This window comes from Hippopotamus amphibius, chromosome 11 (genome assembly GCF_030028045.1).
Source record: "Hippopotamus amphibius kiboko isolate mHipAmp2 chromosome 11, mHipAmp2.hap2, whole genome shotgun sequence".
In the NCBI taxonomy this organism is placed as follows: domain Eukaryota; kingdom Metazoa; phylum Chordata; class Mammalia; order Artiodactyla; family Hippopotamidae; genus Hippopotamus; species Hippopotamus amphibius.
This window is the reverse complement of record NC_080196.1, coordinates 31562437-31581486: the sequence shown is the minus strand read 5'-3', so window position 1 is coordinate 31581486 and position 19050 is coordinate 31562437. Positions and strand designations below refer to the sequence as shown.

The 19050-nt window shown below is 37.9% G+C and overlaps 1 protein-coding gene across 8 annotated transcripts in view; it reads right to left on the bottom strand.

Annotated features, from left to right (window-relative positions):
• The window catches only part of LOC130831938 (24-hydroxycholesterol 7-alpha-hydroxylase), a 69642-nt gene extending 50713 nt beyond the window's left edge, over window positions 1-18929 (bottom strand). For 3 of the 8 annotated variants that reach the window (XR_009048148.1, XM_057700419.1, XM_057700420.1), the window contains exons 1-5: window positions 18487-18924; window positions 13171-13306; window positions 11012-11186; window positions 9246-9395; window positions 8230-8323 (exon numbers count right to left, since the gene is read on the bottom strand). Coding sequence is in view for 7 of the 8 variants with exons in the window: in XM_057700419.1 (XP_057556402.1) it covers window positions 8230-8323; window positions 9246-9395; window positions 11012-11186; window positions 13171-13306; window positions 18487-18663 (732 nt within the window). In the remaining variant the exon portion in view is untranslated. Of the gene's footprint in view, window positions 1-8229; window positions 8324-9245; window positions 9396-11011; window positions 11187-13170; window positions 13307-18486 lie in introns of all 8 variants that reach the window. The other 5 variants (XM_057700422.1, XM_057700421.1, XM_057700425.1 and 2 more) reach the window with 5 other exon arrangements.
• Window positions 18930-19050: the final 121 nt, after the last annotated feature.

The window sequence follows — 19050 nt, the reverse complement described above, 5'->3', positions numbered from 1 at the left end:
GGCATCTTGGTTATGTCCAAGTTTTGGCAATTATGAATAAAGCTGCTATGAACATCCATATGTAGGTTTATGTGTGGACATAAGTTTTCAAACCATTTGGGTAAATACAAAGAGCACAACTGATAGATTATATGGTAAGAGTATGTTTCATTTTGTAAGAAACCAGCAAAGTGTCTGTACCATTTTGCATTCCCACCAATGAATGAGAGTTCCTGTTGCTGCTCTACAATCTTGTCACAATTTGGTGGTGTAAGTGTTCCAGATTCTGGCCATTCTAATAGGTGAGTAGTGGTATCTCATTGTTTTAATTTGCATTTCCCTGAGGACATATGATGTGGAGCATCTTTTCATATGCTTATTTACCATCTATAAATGTTAGGGACAAGGTGTCTGTTAAGGTCTTTGGCCCACTTTTTTAATTGGGTTGTTTGTTTTCTTATTGTTGAGTTTTAAGTGGTCTTTGTGTATTTTGGATAATAGTCCTTTATCAGATAAGACTTTTGAAAATACTTTTTCCTAGTCTGTGACTTGTCTTCTAATTCTCTTGATATTGTCTTTCACAAAGCAGTTTTTATTTAATGAAATCCAGCTTAATAATTTCGTTCATGGATTGTGTCTTTGGTGCTATCTCTGAAAAGGCATCACCATACCCAAGGTCAACTAGATTTTCTCCTATGTTATCTTCCAGTAGTTTCATATTTTTGCATTTTACATTTAGGTGTATGATTCACTTTGAGTTAATATTTGTGAAGGGTGCAAGGTCTGTGTCTAGACTCAGTTTTTTTGCATGTGAAATCCAATTGCTTCTGCACTATTTGTTGAAGAGTCTATCTTTGTTTCATTATTTCCTTTGCTCCTTTGTCAAAGATCAATGTTATATTTAATGGGGTCTATTTCTGGGCTCTCTATTCTGTATTATTAATCTATTTGTCTATTCTTTTGCCAATACCACACTATATTGATTATTAAAGCTTTACAGTAAATCTTGAAGTTGGATAGCATCACTTCTTTGAAGAACTTTGTTCTTTTCCTTCAATATTGTGTTGGTGATTCTGGGTCTTTTGCCTCTCCATATAAACTTTAGAATCAGTTTGTGGATATTCATAAAATAACTTATTGGGATTTTTATTGGGATTGCATTGAATCTATAAATCAAGTTGGGAAGAACTGACATCTTGACAATATTGAGTCTTCCTATCCATGAACATGGAATACCTCTCCATTTATTTAGTTCTTCGACTTTGTTCCTCAGAGTTTTGTAGTTTTGTAGATTTCCTCAAATATATCTTATTTTGTTATATGTATGCATATATTAACATAACTATTTCATTTGGGGGAATGCTAACGTATAGGGCATTGTGTTTTTAATTTCACATTCCATTTGTTCATTGTTGGCATGTAGGAAAGCAATTAACTTCTTATTATTGGTATCCTGCAAATGATATAATCACTTGTTAGTTCCAGTAGTTTTTTGGTTGATTCTTTCAGATTTTTCTTTACTTACATTTATGTCACCTGAGAACAAAGACAGTTTTATGTCTTCCTTGTCAACCTGTTTAACTTTTATTTCTTTTTCTTGCCTCATTGCATTAGCAAGGACTTCCAGTACTATGTTGCAAAAGAGTGGTGAGAGGGGACTTCCTTACTAAAGGGGTTCTGGTACCAATTTCCAATGTGTGTGAGGGAGGTTCTACACACCAAAAACTGTGCTTGGTTCATCAGCTGGTGTCTTATAATTCAGCTCAATTCTAACACTATTTACCCAGAGATAGCATCAGGTTCCACAGGCTAAGGGTTTAGTCCCATAAGACTGTGCCCTGCTCTTCAGATGCCAGTTGCAAACCCAGTGCTTCTGATTGACTGGCTAAGAACTGGAAGTTCACAGACCCCCTCCTTGGATTTCAGACACTAGTTGCAAGTCCAAGTTGTTACCTGTACTTCTAACAGACTGGCTATATAAATCAGAGGTTCCCATGAACCCCTTCTTCAGATTTGATTAATTTGCTAGAGCTGCTCACAGAACTGGGAAAAACATTTTACTTATTAGATTACTGGTTTATTATAAAAGGATGCAATAAAGTCTCAGATGAACATGCAGATGGAAGAGATGTGTAGGGCAAGGTATGGGGAAAGGCCAAGGAACTTTTGTTCTTTCTTAAAAATGCCACTCTCCCCAAATCTCTAAGTGTTCATCAACCCAGAAGCTCTCTGAACTCCGTCCTTTTGGGTTTTTATGAAAGCCTCATACATAGGCATGATTGATTAAATCATTGGCCATGGGTGATTGCTTCAACCTCCAGCTACAAATTTCCTTCTAAGCATTGCTTTCACTACTTCCCACAGTTTTGAAAAGGTATTTTTTCATTTTAGTTTGTTTCAAAATATTTTAATTTCTCATGGGAGTTCTTCTTTGATTCACGTGTTATCTAGAAATGTGTTGTTTAATCTCCAAGTATTTTGGGATTTTCCAGTTATCTTTCTGTTATTGATTTCTAGTTTATTCCACTGTGGTCTTGAGAACAGACATTATATGATTTCTATTCTTTTAAATTTGTTAAGGTGTGTTTAATGGCCCATAATGTAGATTATTTTGGTGAATATTTCATATGTTTGAGAAAAAATGTGTATTCTGCTGTTGTTGGATTAAGTAGTCTTAATTAATTATATCCAGTTGATTGATGGTGTTGTTGAGTTCAGTTATGTCCTTATTGATTTCTGTCTGCTGGATATGTCCATTTCTGAGAGAGGGGCGTTGAAGTCTCTGACTGTGACAGCTGATTCATCTATTTCTCTTTGAAGTTCCATCAGTTTTCTGTCTCATGTAGTTTGACACTCTGTTGCTAGGCACATACACATTAAGACCCGTTATGGCTTTTTGGAGGACTGACCTCTTTGTCATTACGTAATGTCCTTCTTTATGCGTGATAACTTTCCTTCCTTTGAAGTCCGCTCTGTCTGAAAGTAATATAGCTCCTCCTGCTTTCTTCTGATTGGTGTTAGCATGGTATGTTTTTCTACATCTATTTACTTTTAATCAACATTAAATATAAAGTGTTTTTATATTTAAAGTGAGTTTGTTGCAGACAACATTTAGTTGGGTCATGTTTTTAGATCCACTCTGACAATCTCTGTCTTTTAATTGGTGCATTTAGGCCATTGACATTCAAAGTGATTATTGATACAGTTGGCTTACTATCTACCACATTCATTATTGTATTCTATTTGTTGCCCTTATCCTTTGTTCTTATTTTTGTATTCTACTCTTCCTAATTTTTGTGGTTTTAATTGAGCATTTTATATGATTCCATTTTCTCTCCTTTCTTAGCATATCAAGTTATACTTCCATTTTTATTTTCATTAGCCATTGTCCTAGAGTCTGTAATATACATTTACAACTAATCCAAGTCCAATTTTAAATAATACTGTACCACTTCACAGGTAGTGTGAGTACCTCTAGTAACAAAATAATCCTGATTCCTCCCTCCTGTCCCTGTATCATTTCCGTCATTCATTTCACTTACATATAAACACACATACACATGTAGATACATATATTGGGCTGGCCGAAAAGTTTGTCCAGGTTTCCCAACCCAATAATATATACATCAGCATATATAATGAATATATTGTTGCTATTATATCTGTTAGATCAATTAAGAATAGAAAAAATAAAGTTTTTATTTCACCTTTACTTATTCCTTCTTTGGTGCTCTTTCTTTCTTTAGGTCTGAGTTTCTGACCTATAACATTTTCCTTATCTCTTTTTTAACATTTCTTATAAGGCAGGTCTACTGGCAACAAATTCCCTCAATTTTTGTTTGTCCAAGGAAGACTTTATTTCTCCTCCACTTTTGAACTATAATTTCACAGGGTACTGTGTCCTAGGTTGATGTTTTCTTTTCTCCACACTAAATATTTCACTCCACTGTCTTCTTGCTTGCATGGTTTCTGAGGAGAAGTCAGATGTAATTCTTATCTTTGTTCCTCTATAGCTATGGTGTCCCCACCACCGCCTCCCTGCCGGTTTCTTTCAGGATTTTTTTAATCTTCATTTTTCTGTAATTTAAAAATGATATGCTGGGGTGTAGTTTTTTTGGTGTTTACTTGATTGGTGTTCTCTGAGCTTCCAGGATCTGTGGTTTGGTGTCTGACATTAATTTGGGAGAAATTCTCAGTCATTATTGTGTCAAATATTTCTTCTGTTTGCATCTCTCTTTCTTCTTCTGGTATACCCATTTCATGAATGTTACATCTTTGCCTTGGGGCCAGCAGGTTGCCCTGTGCCCTCTCTCTCAAGAAGAACTGTTGATTTTTTGGTCTCTTTAGCTTTTCACTTGGTGTGAGGATGAAGTGGCAACTTTCAAGATCCTTACGTGTGGAATGGGAACCTGGTTTAGTTATTCAGTAGTTGGGTAACCTTGGGCAAGTACTTTAAGCTCTCTGTGTCTCAATTTCCTCATCTATAAAATGGTCATAATATGGAACCTACCTCATAGGAGTACTGTGAGAATTAAATGAGTTACTTTCTGTAAAGTGCTTAAAACAAAACTTAGTACATATGACCATTTTGACAAATGTTATCTTTACATTTTTTTTAAAAATAAACCTCTGCTCCTAGGAAAATGCAGGCAGCACAGAAATACAGATCTCTGGAGCATTCAGGAGAAAACCCTACCTGCATCTGCCATGCAAATTCTCAGCCTACACATCATGGCTAAGGCACTTGCCAAGCCAGTATGTTAAAAATACTGCAATACTCTAAAACCATGCAGAGAATGGACATTTTTTTTTAACTTTTTTTTTTTTTTTTTTTTTACTTATGGCTGTGTTGGGTCTTCATTGCTGTGCACGGGTTTTCTCTAGTTGTGGTGGGCGGGGGCTACTCTTCCTTGTGGTGCACAAGCTTCTCAGTGCAGTGGCTTCTCTTGTTGCAGAGCATGGGCTCTAGGTGCAAGGGCTTCAGTAGTTGTGGCACACAGGCTCAAGAGCTGCAGCACGCAGGCTCTAGAGCACAGGCTCAGGAATTGTGGTGCACCTGTTTAGTTGCTCTATGGCATGTGGGATCTTCCCGGACCATGGCTCTAACCTGTGTCCCCTGCATTGGCAGGCAGATTCTTAACCACTGTGCCACCAGGGAAGTCCCGAGAACGGACTTCTGACATGGACGGTGCCAGGTCAGATCAGCGCCCCATCCAAGGCTACCTACTATGGCTGCTCTCAGGTCATCACGCAAATTCTGTGAAAGCATTTCCTTCACTGGAAGGTTTCCTAGATTTGCCTTTGCCAATGGTCATCCCCATCACAAGGAAGAAATTCAGACATTATAACATTTTCATTAAGTTACTCGTGCACTTTGAATCTTTAACTCCAGTTAGGCAATAGAAATAATGGTAGCTAAAGTCTAGTCACTGCTTTGGAAGGCAAGTACTGTTTTAAGGGCTTCACAAGTATGTAAGCATTTGATCCTCACCCCAGCTCCAAGGAGTAGATCTGCTAGCTTCACCATTTTACATTTGAGGAAATGGAAGCATGATTAAGTTAAGGAACTTTGCTAGGGACAAACAGCTTGTAAGCGGTTGAGCTGGGATTCGAATCCAATGAGCCTGGTCCTGGCTCCAGTGCCCACAGTCTTAGCTACCAGGCTATGCTGCCCCTTAGAGACACAGCCCTTAACTCTCCTGGATTAGGGATTCAGTGAACTGCATTGCACCAGAATGCAGTGGTTTTGCTTCAGATCCCATAACACGGAAAGTACCTATTATATCACTATCAAAGAAAACGTGACTAGAGGCTACTGCTGTTACTTACAAAGGCATGTAATATTTCAAAAGTGATTAACAACTCTAATCCCTGGCTTTCTGGTTTTAATAATCCCCAGTTTTCCGAGTATTAAAGTTGCTATGAAAAATGAATGAGCAATGAATTTGTGAAATGTGTAACATTACACCTAACACAGAGTAAGCACCCATAAATGCTAGTGATGTCTTATTGCTATTGTTTTTGTAACAATGGATTAGCAGATTTGAAAATAATTTAAATTTAAATTTCATTTACTCCTGGTTTCTATCAGACTTACAATGCAAGTTGTTATGGTACAAAGTTTATATTTCATGAAAAATCCTATAGTTGTATTTCATTCTTTTGATATGCTATTGTGTGGTACAGTCTTAATTTTGAATGAAAATACTAGTTTAATATATATCTAGAATAACATGGGAGAAATCACTTACATTAAAATGTGATAAATCATGATGTGATAAAATGTGTGTATAATATTCAAAAACAAAAAAAACAAAAAAAGTCTTCCAGTCTTTTGCTTAAGTAGGCCACTGAAATCTACTTATGCAGTAAAAGACAACAGAATCTTTTATTTTCTTCTTAGTCCACATTAAAAAAAAATGTGGGTAGAAAAACACAAACTCTGTGTGAACACTGCTAGAGGAAAACAGAAATGAAACATTTAAAAAAAAAAAAATGAAGTTACACAGCTCATGAGTGTTCAAACTGAATTCTGTCCCAGTCATAAACATTGAATTAGCTTCAGCAAAGTCCAAAATTTGTCTTTCTTAAAAGAGGGAGTTCAAGTACCTATGATTAAAGTGTCTCATTTCTTCTTCTGAGTAAGAAAAATAAACGCTATTCTAGAAGTATTGTCGGAGGGGAGTTTTAACTGGGGCATTAAAACCCCTGTTTTCTAAGCTCATAGATTACAGATCTATTTGGGTACAGCTTTTATATACACGTGACTTTACCTTTAAATCCTGGAAAATAATGCAAACAAAAATGTGTTCGTCTGGATCTGTTTGTAAAATAGATTCCTTAGTGGAAACATAGTCTGTCAGTGAAGGGTATTCCAGTCTGGCTTTCTATTCCCTTTATTCAGGAGGGAGATGTCCAAATATTCTCACATTTCTTTTTTTCTAAGGTGATCTTCCTCTCCAGTGTTAAGCAGATGTGTTTGTGATAACACTTGCTATCATAACAAATGCAAACAAACAAACATGTTTGCTATCATCTTTAAATGCTGAAAGAGATGAAGTAATTCCTCCAGTGATGATGACGATAAACTCTCACATAGTCTTTACTGTGTTCCAAGTGCTTTACTGATATTGACTCACTGAACCCCACAGCTCTATGAGATAGGTGACGAAACAGAAGCCAAGAGGTTAGCTACCATGCCCAAGGTCACACAGTGGTGACTGGATTTGAGCCCCATAGTCCAGGCCAAAAGCAATCTGTCTCTGAGGGTGAGTCTGGAGAATCAGGCAGTTTTTTGTTTGTTTGTTTGTTTTCGGTAACAGCTTTATTGAGATATAGTTCACATACTGTACAATTCACCCATTAAAGCATACAGTTCAGTGACGTTGTGTATATTCACAGAGTTGTGCAACCATCATCATGATTAATTTCCATAACATTTTCATCACCCCAGAAAGAAACCTCACACCCTTTTAGCAACACCACCTATTTCCCCCAATCTCCACCCGGGTCTAGGCAATTACTATCTATCTTCTATCTCTATAGAGAATCGGGTAGTTTTCAAAAGCTTTCTGGGATTCTAATGAGCGACAAGGGTTGAGAACCATTCGTTAGCAAGCCTCAGAACCATCTGGAAGGTGTATTAAACCACAGATGGCTGGGCTCCCAGGGTTTCTGCCTGAGTGGTTCCCAGGCGATGTTGGTACCGTTGGTCTAGGGACCACACGTGGAGAACCACAGATCTAGGACACTAAGGACAGTGATTCCCAGTGCCTTGCTTTTTAAATTATACTGCACTACCTGGTTGCATTTGAAGAGAGAAACAATCAGTGATTGTTTCAAGAACAAAGTCAACTTTGCTGAGCTGTATTCTCTTTGCTTCATTTGCCATGACTCCCACCTGTGACTGCTGACACGACCAACTGTATAATCTATAAACCACTTTTCAAAAACCTCAGACTGTTGTGTTATTTTGTTGTCTGTAGCCTCAGTTTTTTTCTTTATGTAAAAGGGGGTTAATACCGCCCTCACTGTTGTGAGGATGTAATAATAAAATAACGTGTGTGAGAGTCCAACATAGTGCCTGGCACAAAAATGGTTTCTAACGGTTTCTAATCTCCTGATTTTTAGCAAAAATATTTTTTTAACAATCATAGTTTATGACTGTTTTCGTCTCCTGTATTTTAGCAAAATAAAAAAAAAACCAACCCAAAACAACAACAACAACAAAAAAAGCTAAGGAATACTTACCAGGGAATTATCTTTTGTAGATTTGTATGTTTTTATATCTGGAATCTTTTTCTCAAAAAGTGCTAGAAGCCATTTTTTGGATTTTGACCAGTTTCTAGGTGATAAAAAAATACATGTATACATTAAGTTGAAAGCACTCTAGGAGTAATAGGTCACAGCAGAAAAGGGACAGTGTCTATGCAATTTTAATTGTTTCTCCAAATGTCTTCTTCACTTTCAGCTGGAACTTCACGAGAAGTCAACGTTCAGGCTTATTAGTCCACAAGGAAATTAAGAGGTCAAGGCAGCCACATTTTAGTGTCTTTTGCAAATAAGTGTTTGCATTCCTAAAGGTTTGGCATTGAACAAAAAAACAGGGCTCATGATCTGCTTGATCTAAGTTTGCTCTGGCTGTTGTCAGTTGCAGGAGGATGAAAACCTAGCACAGGGACCCGTTGCTGGGTTAAGCGAGGTAAACCAAACTGACTCAGAGCTTTTCAATCTTTTCCGACCAGTCATCATTGTAGACCAACTGCCAAGAAACTAAAAAATTATGTGTTACTGTGCAACCAAACCGTTTTATAAGCTTTTGTCCGAGCCAACTGTTAGAAATATTACATTGAACCACACCTACTTCTGCCTCAGAGAGAAAAAGGACAACGTCTGATTCTGACACGGGTCACAGTTGATAATATGGCCATGACTGTGATAATAATAAGCTGTAAATGGCATAAAAGGCCTCAAAATAGATTCTTCATTTCATTCTCATGTTCTCCCCTCCCCCTCTTGTTTTTGTTCGTCAAAATGAGAATAAAAGAAAATAACCCATCTCTCTTCTTCAGTTCCTCCCTCAATTCCCACACGCACACACACACGCGCACACACACACACCCCAAAATGGTCATAAGAAATATTATAGCTTCTGTCTCTTCCACTTAAACTAATGGTATAGCTGCTTAGAACAAAGAAAGGAGCGAAATGTATCAATGGCCAAGAGGAGCTTGATCAGGGAATTAATATAAGAAACAACTCTCTACCTGAGGAGACATTCTGGCAACTGGGACCCATATTCGAAACCTTCATCGTAAGCTTGAAAGTGCTGATGGAACTCCCTGATTTTCTTCTCATTTGTGGGAAACAGACCTTTTTTAAAGAGCACATTCACTGTGACCGGGTAAAGGAGATGCCTGCAAAGATAGAAACACAGAAAATGTCAGAGCCAATGACCGAAGAAGAAAGTCACAGGATACAAAAGAAGGCATTATTGAATAGCTACATATTAGCGGCAGACAATCATATGTGATAGATTTTTTTGTGGGGGAAAAGTCATTCTTTTTTTTAAATTAATTAATTAATTCGTTTACTTTTGATTTTTTTTTCTTATCAGTAATGTAGGAAAAGTCATTCTTAAGAGGTTTTAATACCTGCTTACTGTGCTCAAGATAACTTAGGGGTAACTGAAATTGTGGTCTTACTTACCTGAAGATTTTCAAATGCTTTCTAAGCAAGTATTGTTAGGTCGTGACAAATGTGAGATGATACACAGAGACATGTTGATTCAATACAATTTCAACAAGCATTTATTTAGCAAATAATAACAATAACTGAGATACAGTCCATACCTTTAGACAGCAGCAAAAAATAAACAAAGAAAGAAGCAAGGGCAGTATTAGTCACCAAATTCCTAATATCTCCCAGGATGCTATAACTTTCAACTCTACTGAAATATTGAAATACAGTATCTATCATCAGTAAGTTTTCCCTCAAGTGAATAAAATGATTCCTGTGGGGTCCTTAAATAAAAGAATATCAGAGATTGTTTTTTCTTTTCTTTTTCTTTTTTTTCAGAGATTGTCAGTATGCCCCAGGTTAGTAACACAAAGTACTGTTTATTCTATTTTTATTTACCATTTCTTCCTCACAGAAATTTCTCAGGATCTCCTTCCCTCAAAGTTTCAAAGGTATTCAAGAATTTGCTTTGTTTTGTTGTAAATACTGGGCCTGTTAAAAGTTTGGTTGGTTGCTTGTCTTTTGTTTTTATTTTTCTCTCTCTCTCTTTCTGGACTTCTAACAAAACATTCAATGTTGTTGTGTTTTATAAGTCTGAGTGGTTGACTCCTGCCTCCAGCATCCTGTTATCCCACTGAGCTGGAAAAGTGCCTCGGAGGTACCTTCAATTTACCAAATCTCTCTTCCATGCAGGGAATTTTCCTCATGGGCCGTGTGCAGCCTTTACATGTGCCAGGAAGCTCCAGGACGTGGCCAAGTGCTACCTGGCTCCCCACACTGCCCTTTCCTTTCTCACTTGTCTTCTCAGCACCTCCCCTCGCACAGGACCAGGGCTCAGGCCCGAGGCTCACGGTGGCTTTGCCTCAGGCACCTTGTCAAGCCTCACAAATCTCCTGGACGCTTGCCATCTACTTTCTGATTCTACCCTCATCCCTCTCCTCTCAATATCCTCTTCTTCTAATGATCACAAATTGCATTGTTTTATCAAAATTCTGAGGGACACATGACAATTATACGTCGAAAATGCACGTAGAGCATACAAAATGGTATGGAACGACTAGGGAGAAATTATTATAAATGTGTTAAAATGACTCTGTTGGCTTAGTTGCTTACCTTCAAATTGAAGTGCTAACTGAAAACTTCCTGTTAATTAGAATTTTAAAAATTCATAGAACCTTTTAATTGCCTAGTTAGGTAGACTTCATTAATCCACCAGATAATTTTTGAAGTTCAGTGTATAGGCTTAAATGTTTTTATTCCAAAAAAAAAATTAAATAACATGGCGTTTATTTACCTCACTAAGTTGTTCAGGTCCATGGTCCCATGAAGGCCTAAACTCTCCAGCTGGTGGTGTAATTCTTCGGTCAATTGTCCCGTGAATTGATATAGATTGAAAGTCCCCATTTTCCCTTTCACCATGACATAAAGTTTCTCATGCAGTTTTAAAAAGATATTCTTTGGGATTGATGCTGTAAACAGAGAAAACGCTTTTCAAAAGAAGCAACCACTTCTTGAAGCAAACAGTCAATAGACCTCCCTCTCTATTCCTTGATCAGCAGAGACTAGAGCCAAAGTTCACCTAGTACATAAAATCACCTCCTGCATATAAAAGTAGGTGAAGATGCAACACAGACTGTGAGATTGTGAAAGTCTGTAGGGTGATTCACTTTAACGGAGGAGCAGAATGGGTGATTAAGGAAGCCTCTGGGAAACAGAAATCTAGTGATTTTATTTCCACGTTTAAAGCTTTTCATTGGCTTCCTATCCTTAACAAAGTTTACAATGCCTTCTACCCTTTCCAGCTCTCCAATGACATTTCCAGTCCCTTCTCCCTCCAAATATATATTCCAGGTATATTGAAAACACACGCTCTTTTATACATCTCAGCATTTTCATGAGCTATTCTGTCTGCTCAGAATGTTCTCTACTTGATCAACCTTACCCCCTCACCCCACCCCCGCCACACACCTACAAGCCATACATTTTTCCTGCTAATTTCTTCTCTCCTTCTAGTGTCTTCTTGAATATTCCCTTCACCAGCAGGTCTTTCCCAACCCCATGAATAGCTTTGGCCCCACTCTTTGCTTTATCTTAGTGTTCACGCTCCTTTCATGATATACCTGGTCTGGTCAGGGTGCTAAGAGTATGAATTTTTAAACTCCCTACAGTATTCCTTTATATTTTTCTTTAATCTTCTTTTATTGTCTTCAGAGTAAGTTTTTCAAAAAATAGTTTTTAATTTTATATTTCATCATCCTATTATATGTAGGTTATAGTTTGAATAAGTTAATGAAAAATAATTTGTACACTACTTGAGCATACGTTGTCTCTGTGGTATGGGGACTATTCAAAAGGAACGGAAAGCTGGCTCAAGAGTCAATATTAAGATATTTAAATATTAAGAAATATTTCAACATGAAAGTCCCCAGAGGAGGCAGAGGTGAAAAAAATGTGACTGCTTCAATACACCTCTGATGGGTGAGTAACTTGGTATATTTTTCTGAAGGAATATGTGAATTTATAGATCAAGAGCCTTCAAAATATTTATATTTCTTTGATCTGGAATTCCATAGTCTAAATATGAAGAAGCATTAAAAAGTCAAAAAATTTAACCAGCCTGTTGTGATTTTTTTCATGCGAGCAACAAGAAATAATAATCATGCTATTATTGATCACCGACAGCCTTGAAAACTTCTTTGTCTCAATGGCAAGAGATGCATAAGAAGAAGCTATATGAAAATGAAGCTAAGAAAGAAGCAAAAAGGGAAGCGAAGAGAAAGAAAGATGGTAGAAGCAAGCACAGACGCTGTGAAAGCAGAGAAAAGAACCAGGCACGAAATCAACCAGCTCTGCGCGCCCGGGAGGACAAACGGCCTCAGCAAGCACATTTGCAGCCTGGGAAGAGACGAAGGCAGACAGTCACACTGGAAGCATGCTGACAAATTCGGCCCCACCGTCTCTGAGAATGGAGAAAGAAAGGGCACCAGTGATATGAAGCCAAGCCCCACTGTCCTTACTAGCCCTGTGGGCTATGTCAGGAATTGCCATCGGAAAGGCCTTACTAAACAGTGCTCCTTTCAAGGAGCAGAGTGGCAACATGAGATCAAGCCAAGAGCTATAGCCTGGAGAACATTGCATACACAGCAGCAAAGCAGAGTTAGGGACATCTCGGGAGCCGTCTCAGGATGCAGATTCCAACATCGTCCCAAGTAAACATCAGTGAGGTGACCTCATCTCTTACACAAGTCTAATTAGATCCAAATGTTTTAGGTTTCCGATAATTTATTTTACAAGGGCCAAATTCATCACATACTCCTTTCTATCTCTACTCTAGAAAACAAAATAATGGGCCTGCCTCATTCTTGGTAGAGGAGTGAAGATGTGATTGTTACCCAAAACTGCTCTTGAATTCCTTGTTGTATTTCAAATGAACTATCTGAAAATACTGTTTACCTGTACGATAGACAGGATTTTGAACTGCTAGTTCAAAATTTACTTCTTTGGACTTTAGAAACACATTAATTCCCTCTTCTTCAGTAACAAAGGTCATTCGGGTGCCCATAGCAAAGACTGTAAATATTGGTCCATACTGAAAGAAAACACATAAATACAGATCATATTAGTAAGCATTTCTAATAAATAAGTTAGTGGACCATGGGTTATGCTTAAGACAGTGTCAAGAATCTGCCTGCCAATGCAGGGGACACGGCTTCCATCCCTGGTTGGGGACGATCACACATGCCGCGGAGCAACTAAGCCCGTGAGCCACAACTACTGAGCCCACTGCCACAACTACTGAAGCCCACGTGCCGAGAGCACAAAGCCCATGTGCCTAGAGCCTGTGATCTACAACAAGAGAAGCCCACACACCACAATGAAGAGTAGCCTCCACTTGCTGCAACGAGAGAATGCCCGAGTGCAGCAATGAAAACACAACGCAGCCAATAAATGAATGAATGAATAAATTAATCAATTAATTTTAAAAAAGACAGTGTTCCTCAAGAACCCCAATGCTGAATTCACAGTCAAGATAAAAACTATTCTAATTACATATAATAACAAATTATAAATTTTGACTGATTAAGCAAAATCTAAATTCTATAAATCCTAATGTATTCTGTTGTAATACTTTGCTTTGCTTTTGATAGTGTTATTATTTGCCTGCACCTTCCTTTCTGGTGGTAGGAAATAATAATTGGAAATAATGATTAGAAATTATAGTGAACACCATGATATTTGAGCACTGTTTTCAAGATATCAGGAGGGTTATCAACAACCTATGGCTGAACTTTGTTCAAGAAAAAGATAGGCTGCTGACTGATTTCACCATCAATGTAGTCACTCAGCAGTGTGTTGCAATCCCCAAAATTCCGTAATGTGTTCACTTTCTCACTTTCTAAAATGACTCACGTGTTCACCCTGCCCAACCCTCTCCACTCTGAGAGGGTGTTCTTGCTTTGTAACTCATTGGGGAAAAAATGAGCTCTCTCAGCTTCTCACCACCAGAGCTTGTGAAGAACTATATCCAGCTGTACTCATTCTCCACACTTCCTCTCGGTTAACACAGATGGAGGGTCCTGGCCGTGGGAAATGCCCACCGGCCTTCACTTGTGTTATGGATTCCACACTCTCTCTCTTTGTTCTACATGTATGCCTTCTCTCTCCTATACCATCAGTTTTGCTTTTCTATCAGATCACTCCTAGGAACCTATAAACATCCTCCAGTGCAGGATGTGGTTTTAGGGAGTCCATGACTTTATTGGGAGAAAGATATATCATTATTTTCACTGGCCTCTGATTTATCATTTAACATTTTCTTCAATTATGAATGGAGGGAATACACCACAATCTTCCCCATGACTCTATTCTCAAAAGAACCTACTGTCCCAATTGCACTTTCTTAGATTTGGTGTCTATTGGCCATCTATCCATCATAGGGCCAATTACATTAGCTACATCTACATTTTGTTATTCTTGATGCCCGGCTTTGGATAGAGACGGCCCTCCCAGGGCTAGCCAATTCTTAGAGAGAGTAAAGGACTCAGCCAACCACGAGTATGCCTTTCATATGGAAACCAACCCATCTTGAATTTATATCCCCAACCACCTCCTTATCTAATTCTCACACACCAAGCCAATATTACCGCTGCCCTAAATCATTCCAGTGTGAGGCACCAGGCACCCCGAGACCAACCCTATAGCCCAAAGTCCTCAGAAATTATTCAAACTAGTCAATCCTAAATTGTTTCCCCTGCCTTGCCTTGCTTTTCCTGAGGAAACCCCAATAAAGGCTCTGGGCAGGGCTTTCTCTTGTTCCCATCTTCTGCCTCCTGACTGACAGGGTGCTTCCGCCCGTGGCCCTGCATGGGGTGCAGTGACCCCTGCCTTGGACCTATGAATATAATAACCTCCTTCCTTCCAAGTGGCATTCTCATTTCCTCCTGTGGCCACACTGACTTTCCCACACCAGTTTCCAGATCTACATGAAATGGCATGTGATCATTCCAGTGACACACTCTTGGATGCTATCAGGCAACTGTGGGTCCAATAATCATTGATTCCCCCAAATAGTGAAGTCTCATTTTCCTCCATTAGTGATCCAGACATCTACACTGCTTCCCAATATTCCCTACCTACAATTGTTTATTAATCAATACTTAGAAGAAGATGATTCATTTTCATTGTTGAAGGTTTGCTCAAATGAGAATTCTTAACTTTCCATGAGGAAAGTGGCCCTTCATAACACATATAGGCACTCAGGCCACATTGTAGGTAATCTTGATCATCTCACTGGATAGTGAGTCCATGTTCTAGTTTCTCATGTCTAACTTTGTGGAGTCACCTCCGCCCCTTTTCATTCTTTCACACACCACATTCAATATATCAGTAAATCCTGCTGCTTCCACCTTCAAAAGAGATACAGCCACTTCTCAAAATTCCACTGCTATCACCATGGTACAAGCCACCAGGATCTCAAGCTTGAATTCTTACCAAAATGTTCAAATTATCTCCTTTCTTTTAGTTTTATGTTTCCGTTTTTAACAGAGTGCCCAAAGTGACCTTTAAAATTTAAATCCGATCACATAACTCCTCTGCTCAAAACACTCACAAAGTTTCCCATTTCACTCTAACTTACAAATGCATTCTCAATACTCTATAATAACCTATATGGGAAAAGAATCTGAAACAGAATGGATACGTGCATATGCATAACGGAATCACTTTGCTGTACACATGAAACTAACACAACATTGTAAATCAACTATACTCTAAAATAAAATAAAAATTAAATTTAAAAAATACATTTACACTTTGAGTCTGATCATTTACTCCACAGATATACTTGCACACACAGAAACGACATTTGTTGCTACATTATAATAGGAAAATGTTGAAAACAAACCATGTCAATCATTAGGTGACTGTTTAAGTGAACTATGATTCAGGGAATATTTTGCAGCTTTTAAAACAAATGCAGATGCTTCTGATTCTGTGTAGGATGAGAGAAAAGAGGGATAGATTACAAAGATCATATTTTTAAAGGCATAAGAGAGTTGGGGAAATGATAAGAACTAAATGGACTAAAACTCCACAGAGGAGAGAAGTGTGTAGAAGCGAACAGACAGTAGGTCATGATTTATTTCCCTGGTGGCATCTTGAATTCTGGGTATGGATCAAAGGTCAGGACTGAAATAGGCACTTGTGAAAAATCTACAGATAATAAGAACTTCAATGGTGAAACATTGAACAATTTCCCCCTAATGTTAGGAAAAAGACAAGCTTGTCTATGCACACCTCTTTTATTCAACAATATATTAAAAGTCCTTCATTTATGCAAGAAAAAAGAAATAAAGGGCATAAAGATCAGAAAACAGGAAACAAATGTATCTGTTTGTAGGACATATTTGTGTATGTATAAAAATCCTAAGAAATCTACAAAATAACCACTGGAACTAATAAGTAAACTTGGCAAGATCACAGGATACAAAGTTAATATTCAAAAACAATTGTATCTTTTATGTGGGGGGGGGTAGAAATACCACTGGAAAACAAAAGTGAAAACAAGTGTAACTACAATAGCCTCAAGAATATAAAATACTTCAGAAAATAATTAACAATCACAGGCAAGATCCCATCACCAAAAACTAGAGAATATTTCTAAAAGAAATTATATAGCTAAATAAATGGGAAAGGTAAACAGCATTTGAGGATTAAAAGACTTATAATTAAAAAGTCAATTCTCCCTCAATTTTTCTATAGACTTAACAAACTTCCAATCATACTTCCAACAGCCTTTATTATAGATATCAGCAAGCCAATTCTAAAATTTATATTAAAACGCAAATAACCTTGAACACCACATCAATGACAAAAAATACGAACTTTCACTACCTGATTTAAAGATTTACTATAAAGCTTTAGTATTTAAGACAGGGTAGTATTAACAAAGGAGTGGACATACAAATCAATGGAATAGGATAGAAAGGCTAGACACAGATCTACACATATATGGTCAATTAATCTTTGAAAAGCTGCAAAGGCAATTCAATGGGGAAAGGCAAGTCCTTCAAGAAATTATACTGGAACAACTGGACATCCAAATGGAGAAAAAATGAAACTCACCCCTTACATATACCTTACAAAAAAACTAACTCTAAGTGGATCATAGACCTAAATGTAAAATGCAAAAGTATAAACCTTTTAGAAGAAAACAGAATAATCTTTGTGATCTTGCTTGATCTTCTGAGACAAGCTTTTAGAAACATTCCTTAAGATTTATCAAAATCATATGCCTAAGGAAGACTCTGGAAGACAAAGAAGTATTTCTTTAAAATATAATATTTTTTCATCTATGAAACTAGCAAGAATTACAGTACTTAGTGTGGTTCAGGATATGAAGACTGAGGCAGTCCCCTATACTCCAAGGAAAAGAAAATGTAAAAGAAAAGGAAAAAGGATTCTTACATCCTTTTACAAGAGTAACAAAATAATATAAACAATTTCATGTCCTTTGGGCGATTTCACTTTTAGGAAGTTGTGATGAAACAATCAGGTAAGTGAAAAAAGCACAAACACAATACAAACACACACAGGAACATACACACGAGAATGTCCATTGAAATAAAGAAAAAATAGCAGTAATCTATATACTATTTTTGGAAGATATATTTTAAAGCTATTTTAAAGCCAAAATATGTACTCAACAATGATTACTAATATCCTTAGTGTGCAGTGAAAATGGTTTTCATCATCACCAAATAACACCAGCTGAAAATACGGTGCCCACTATATTTGTAAAGACCGAATTTGCAAGCAGTTTTTACAATAGCCTGGTGTTAACTCTTGATTTTTACAATAGCCTGGTGTTAACTCTTGGATACTAATTTATTAAGCGTTTTCATGAACTGCAATTAATTGTATTACACTTCTGCTTTCCCAATCAGTGCAAGCATTTAGTTAATATGTATACACTTAGGATTTTTTATCTACCATGAAGTAACTAGCACTTTTAAACTAATCTCTACTTCCAAAAAGGCAGTTACAAGCTGCCTTGTATTTCATAACTGATAAAAATTATTTCTTTCAAAAAGCTTTGCATAAGACATAGTTGTTGATTGTTAGCTGAGGAACGCATAAATGGCTAGATCGTTTGATTGTGGGCAGCAAGTAGGTTTCCCATGTTCTAACCTTGCACTTGAGATACAATTAAAGAAAATAAAAAAGAAAACATTACCTCTTCCGGGAACCTCACCTACTAAGGCCACATACCTTGATTCTTGCTTTCTCTATAAATTCTAGAGGGTTTTTTGCAAACTCAAATCCAGCTCCAATCCAAGGAATCCAGCCCCCTATGCACGGGGGTCCACGCAAGTTCTTCCACTGAAGAAGTAATAAAAGAGTAATACAACCTAAGATTATAATCACTGTTGGGGAAATGAATTCCATGTTTTTCTCTAGCACCTTCCTGAATCAGAGAAGGAAAAAGTTTTGCTGCCGTGGTACTTGATCCTTCCCCCGGAACAGGGAACCCACCGGACCTCCCAACTTTTCCGCTGTTACTTTTGCAGTTTTTTCGCCTTCTTAACTGTAGCCTCCTTTCTCCGCCCCAATTTTTAGGTAACTTCTGCATCATCGCTCCCTCCTACGTCCACTTTTCTTTCAAGTCCTGGCCACCCGAGACAGAAGGCAGGGGCTGGATCCAGCTGGTGCGGGTGCAGCGGGTGGAGGAGGAGACCAGGGAAGGTTGCCGTGGAGACGGGGCGGGGGAGGAAGGGAGGGGGGAGCAGTGGGTGAGCCACGGTTCGCAGCCAATCAGAGAGCTCGGTCCGAGAG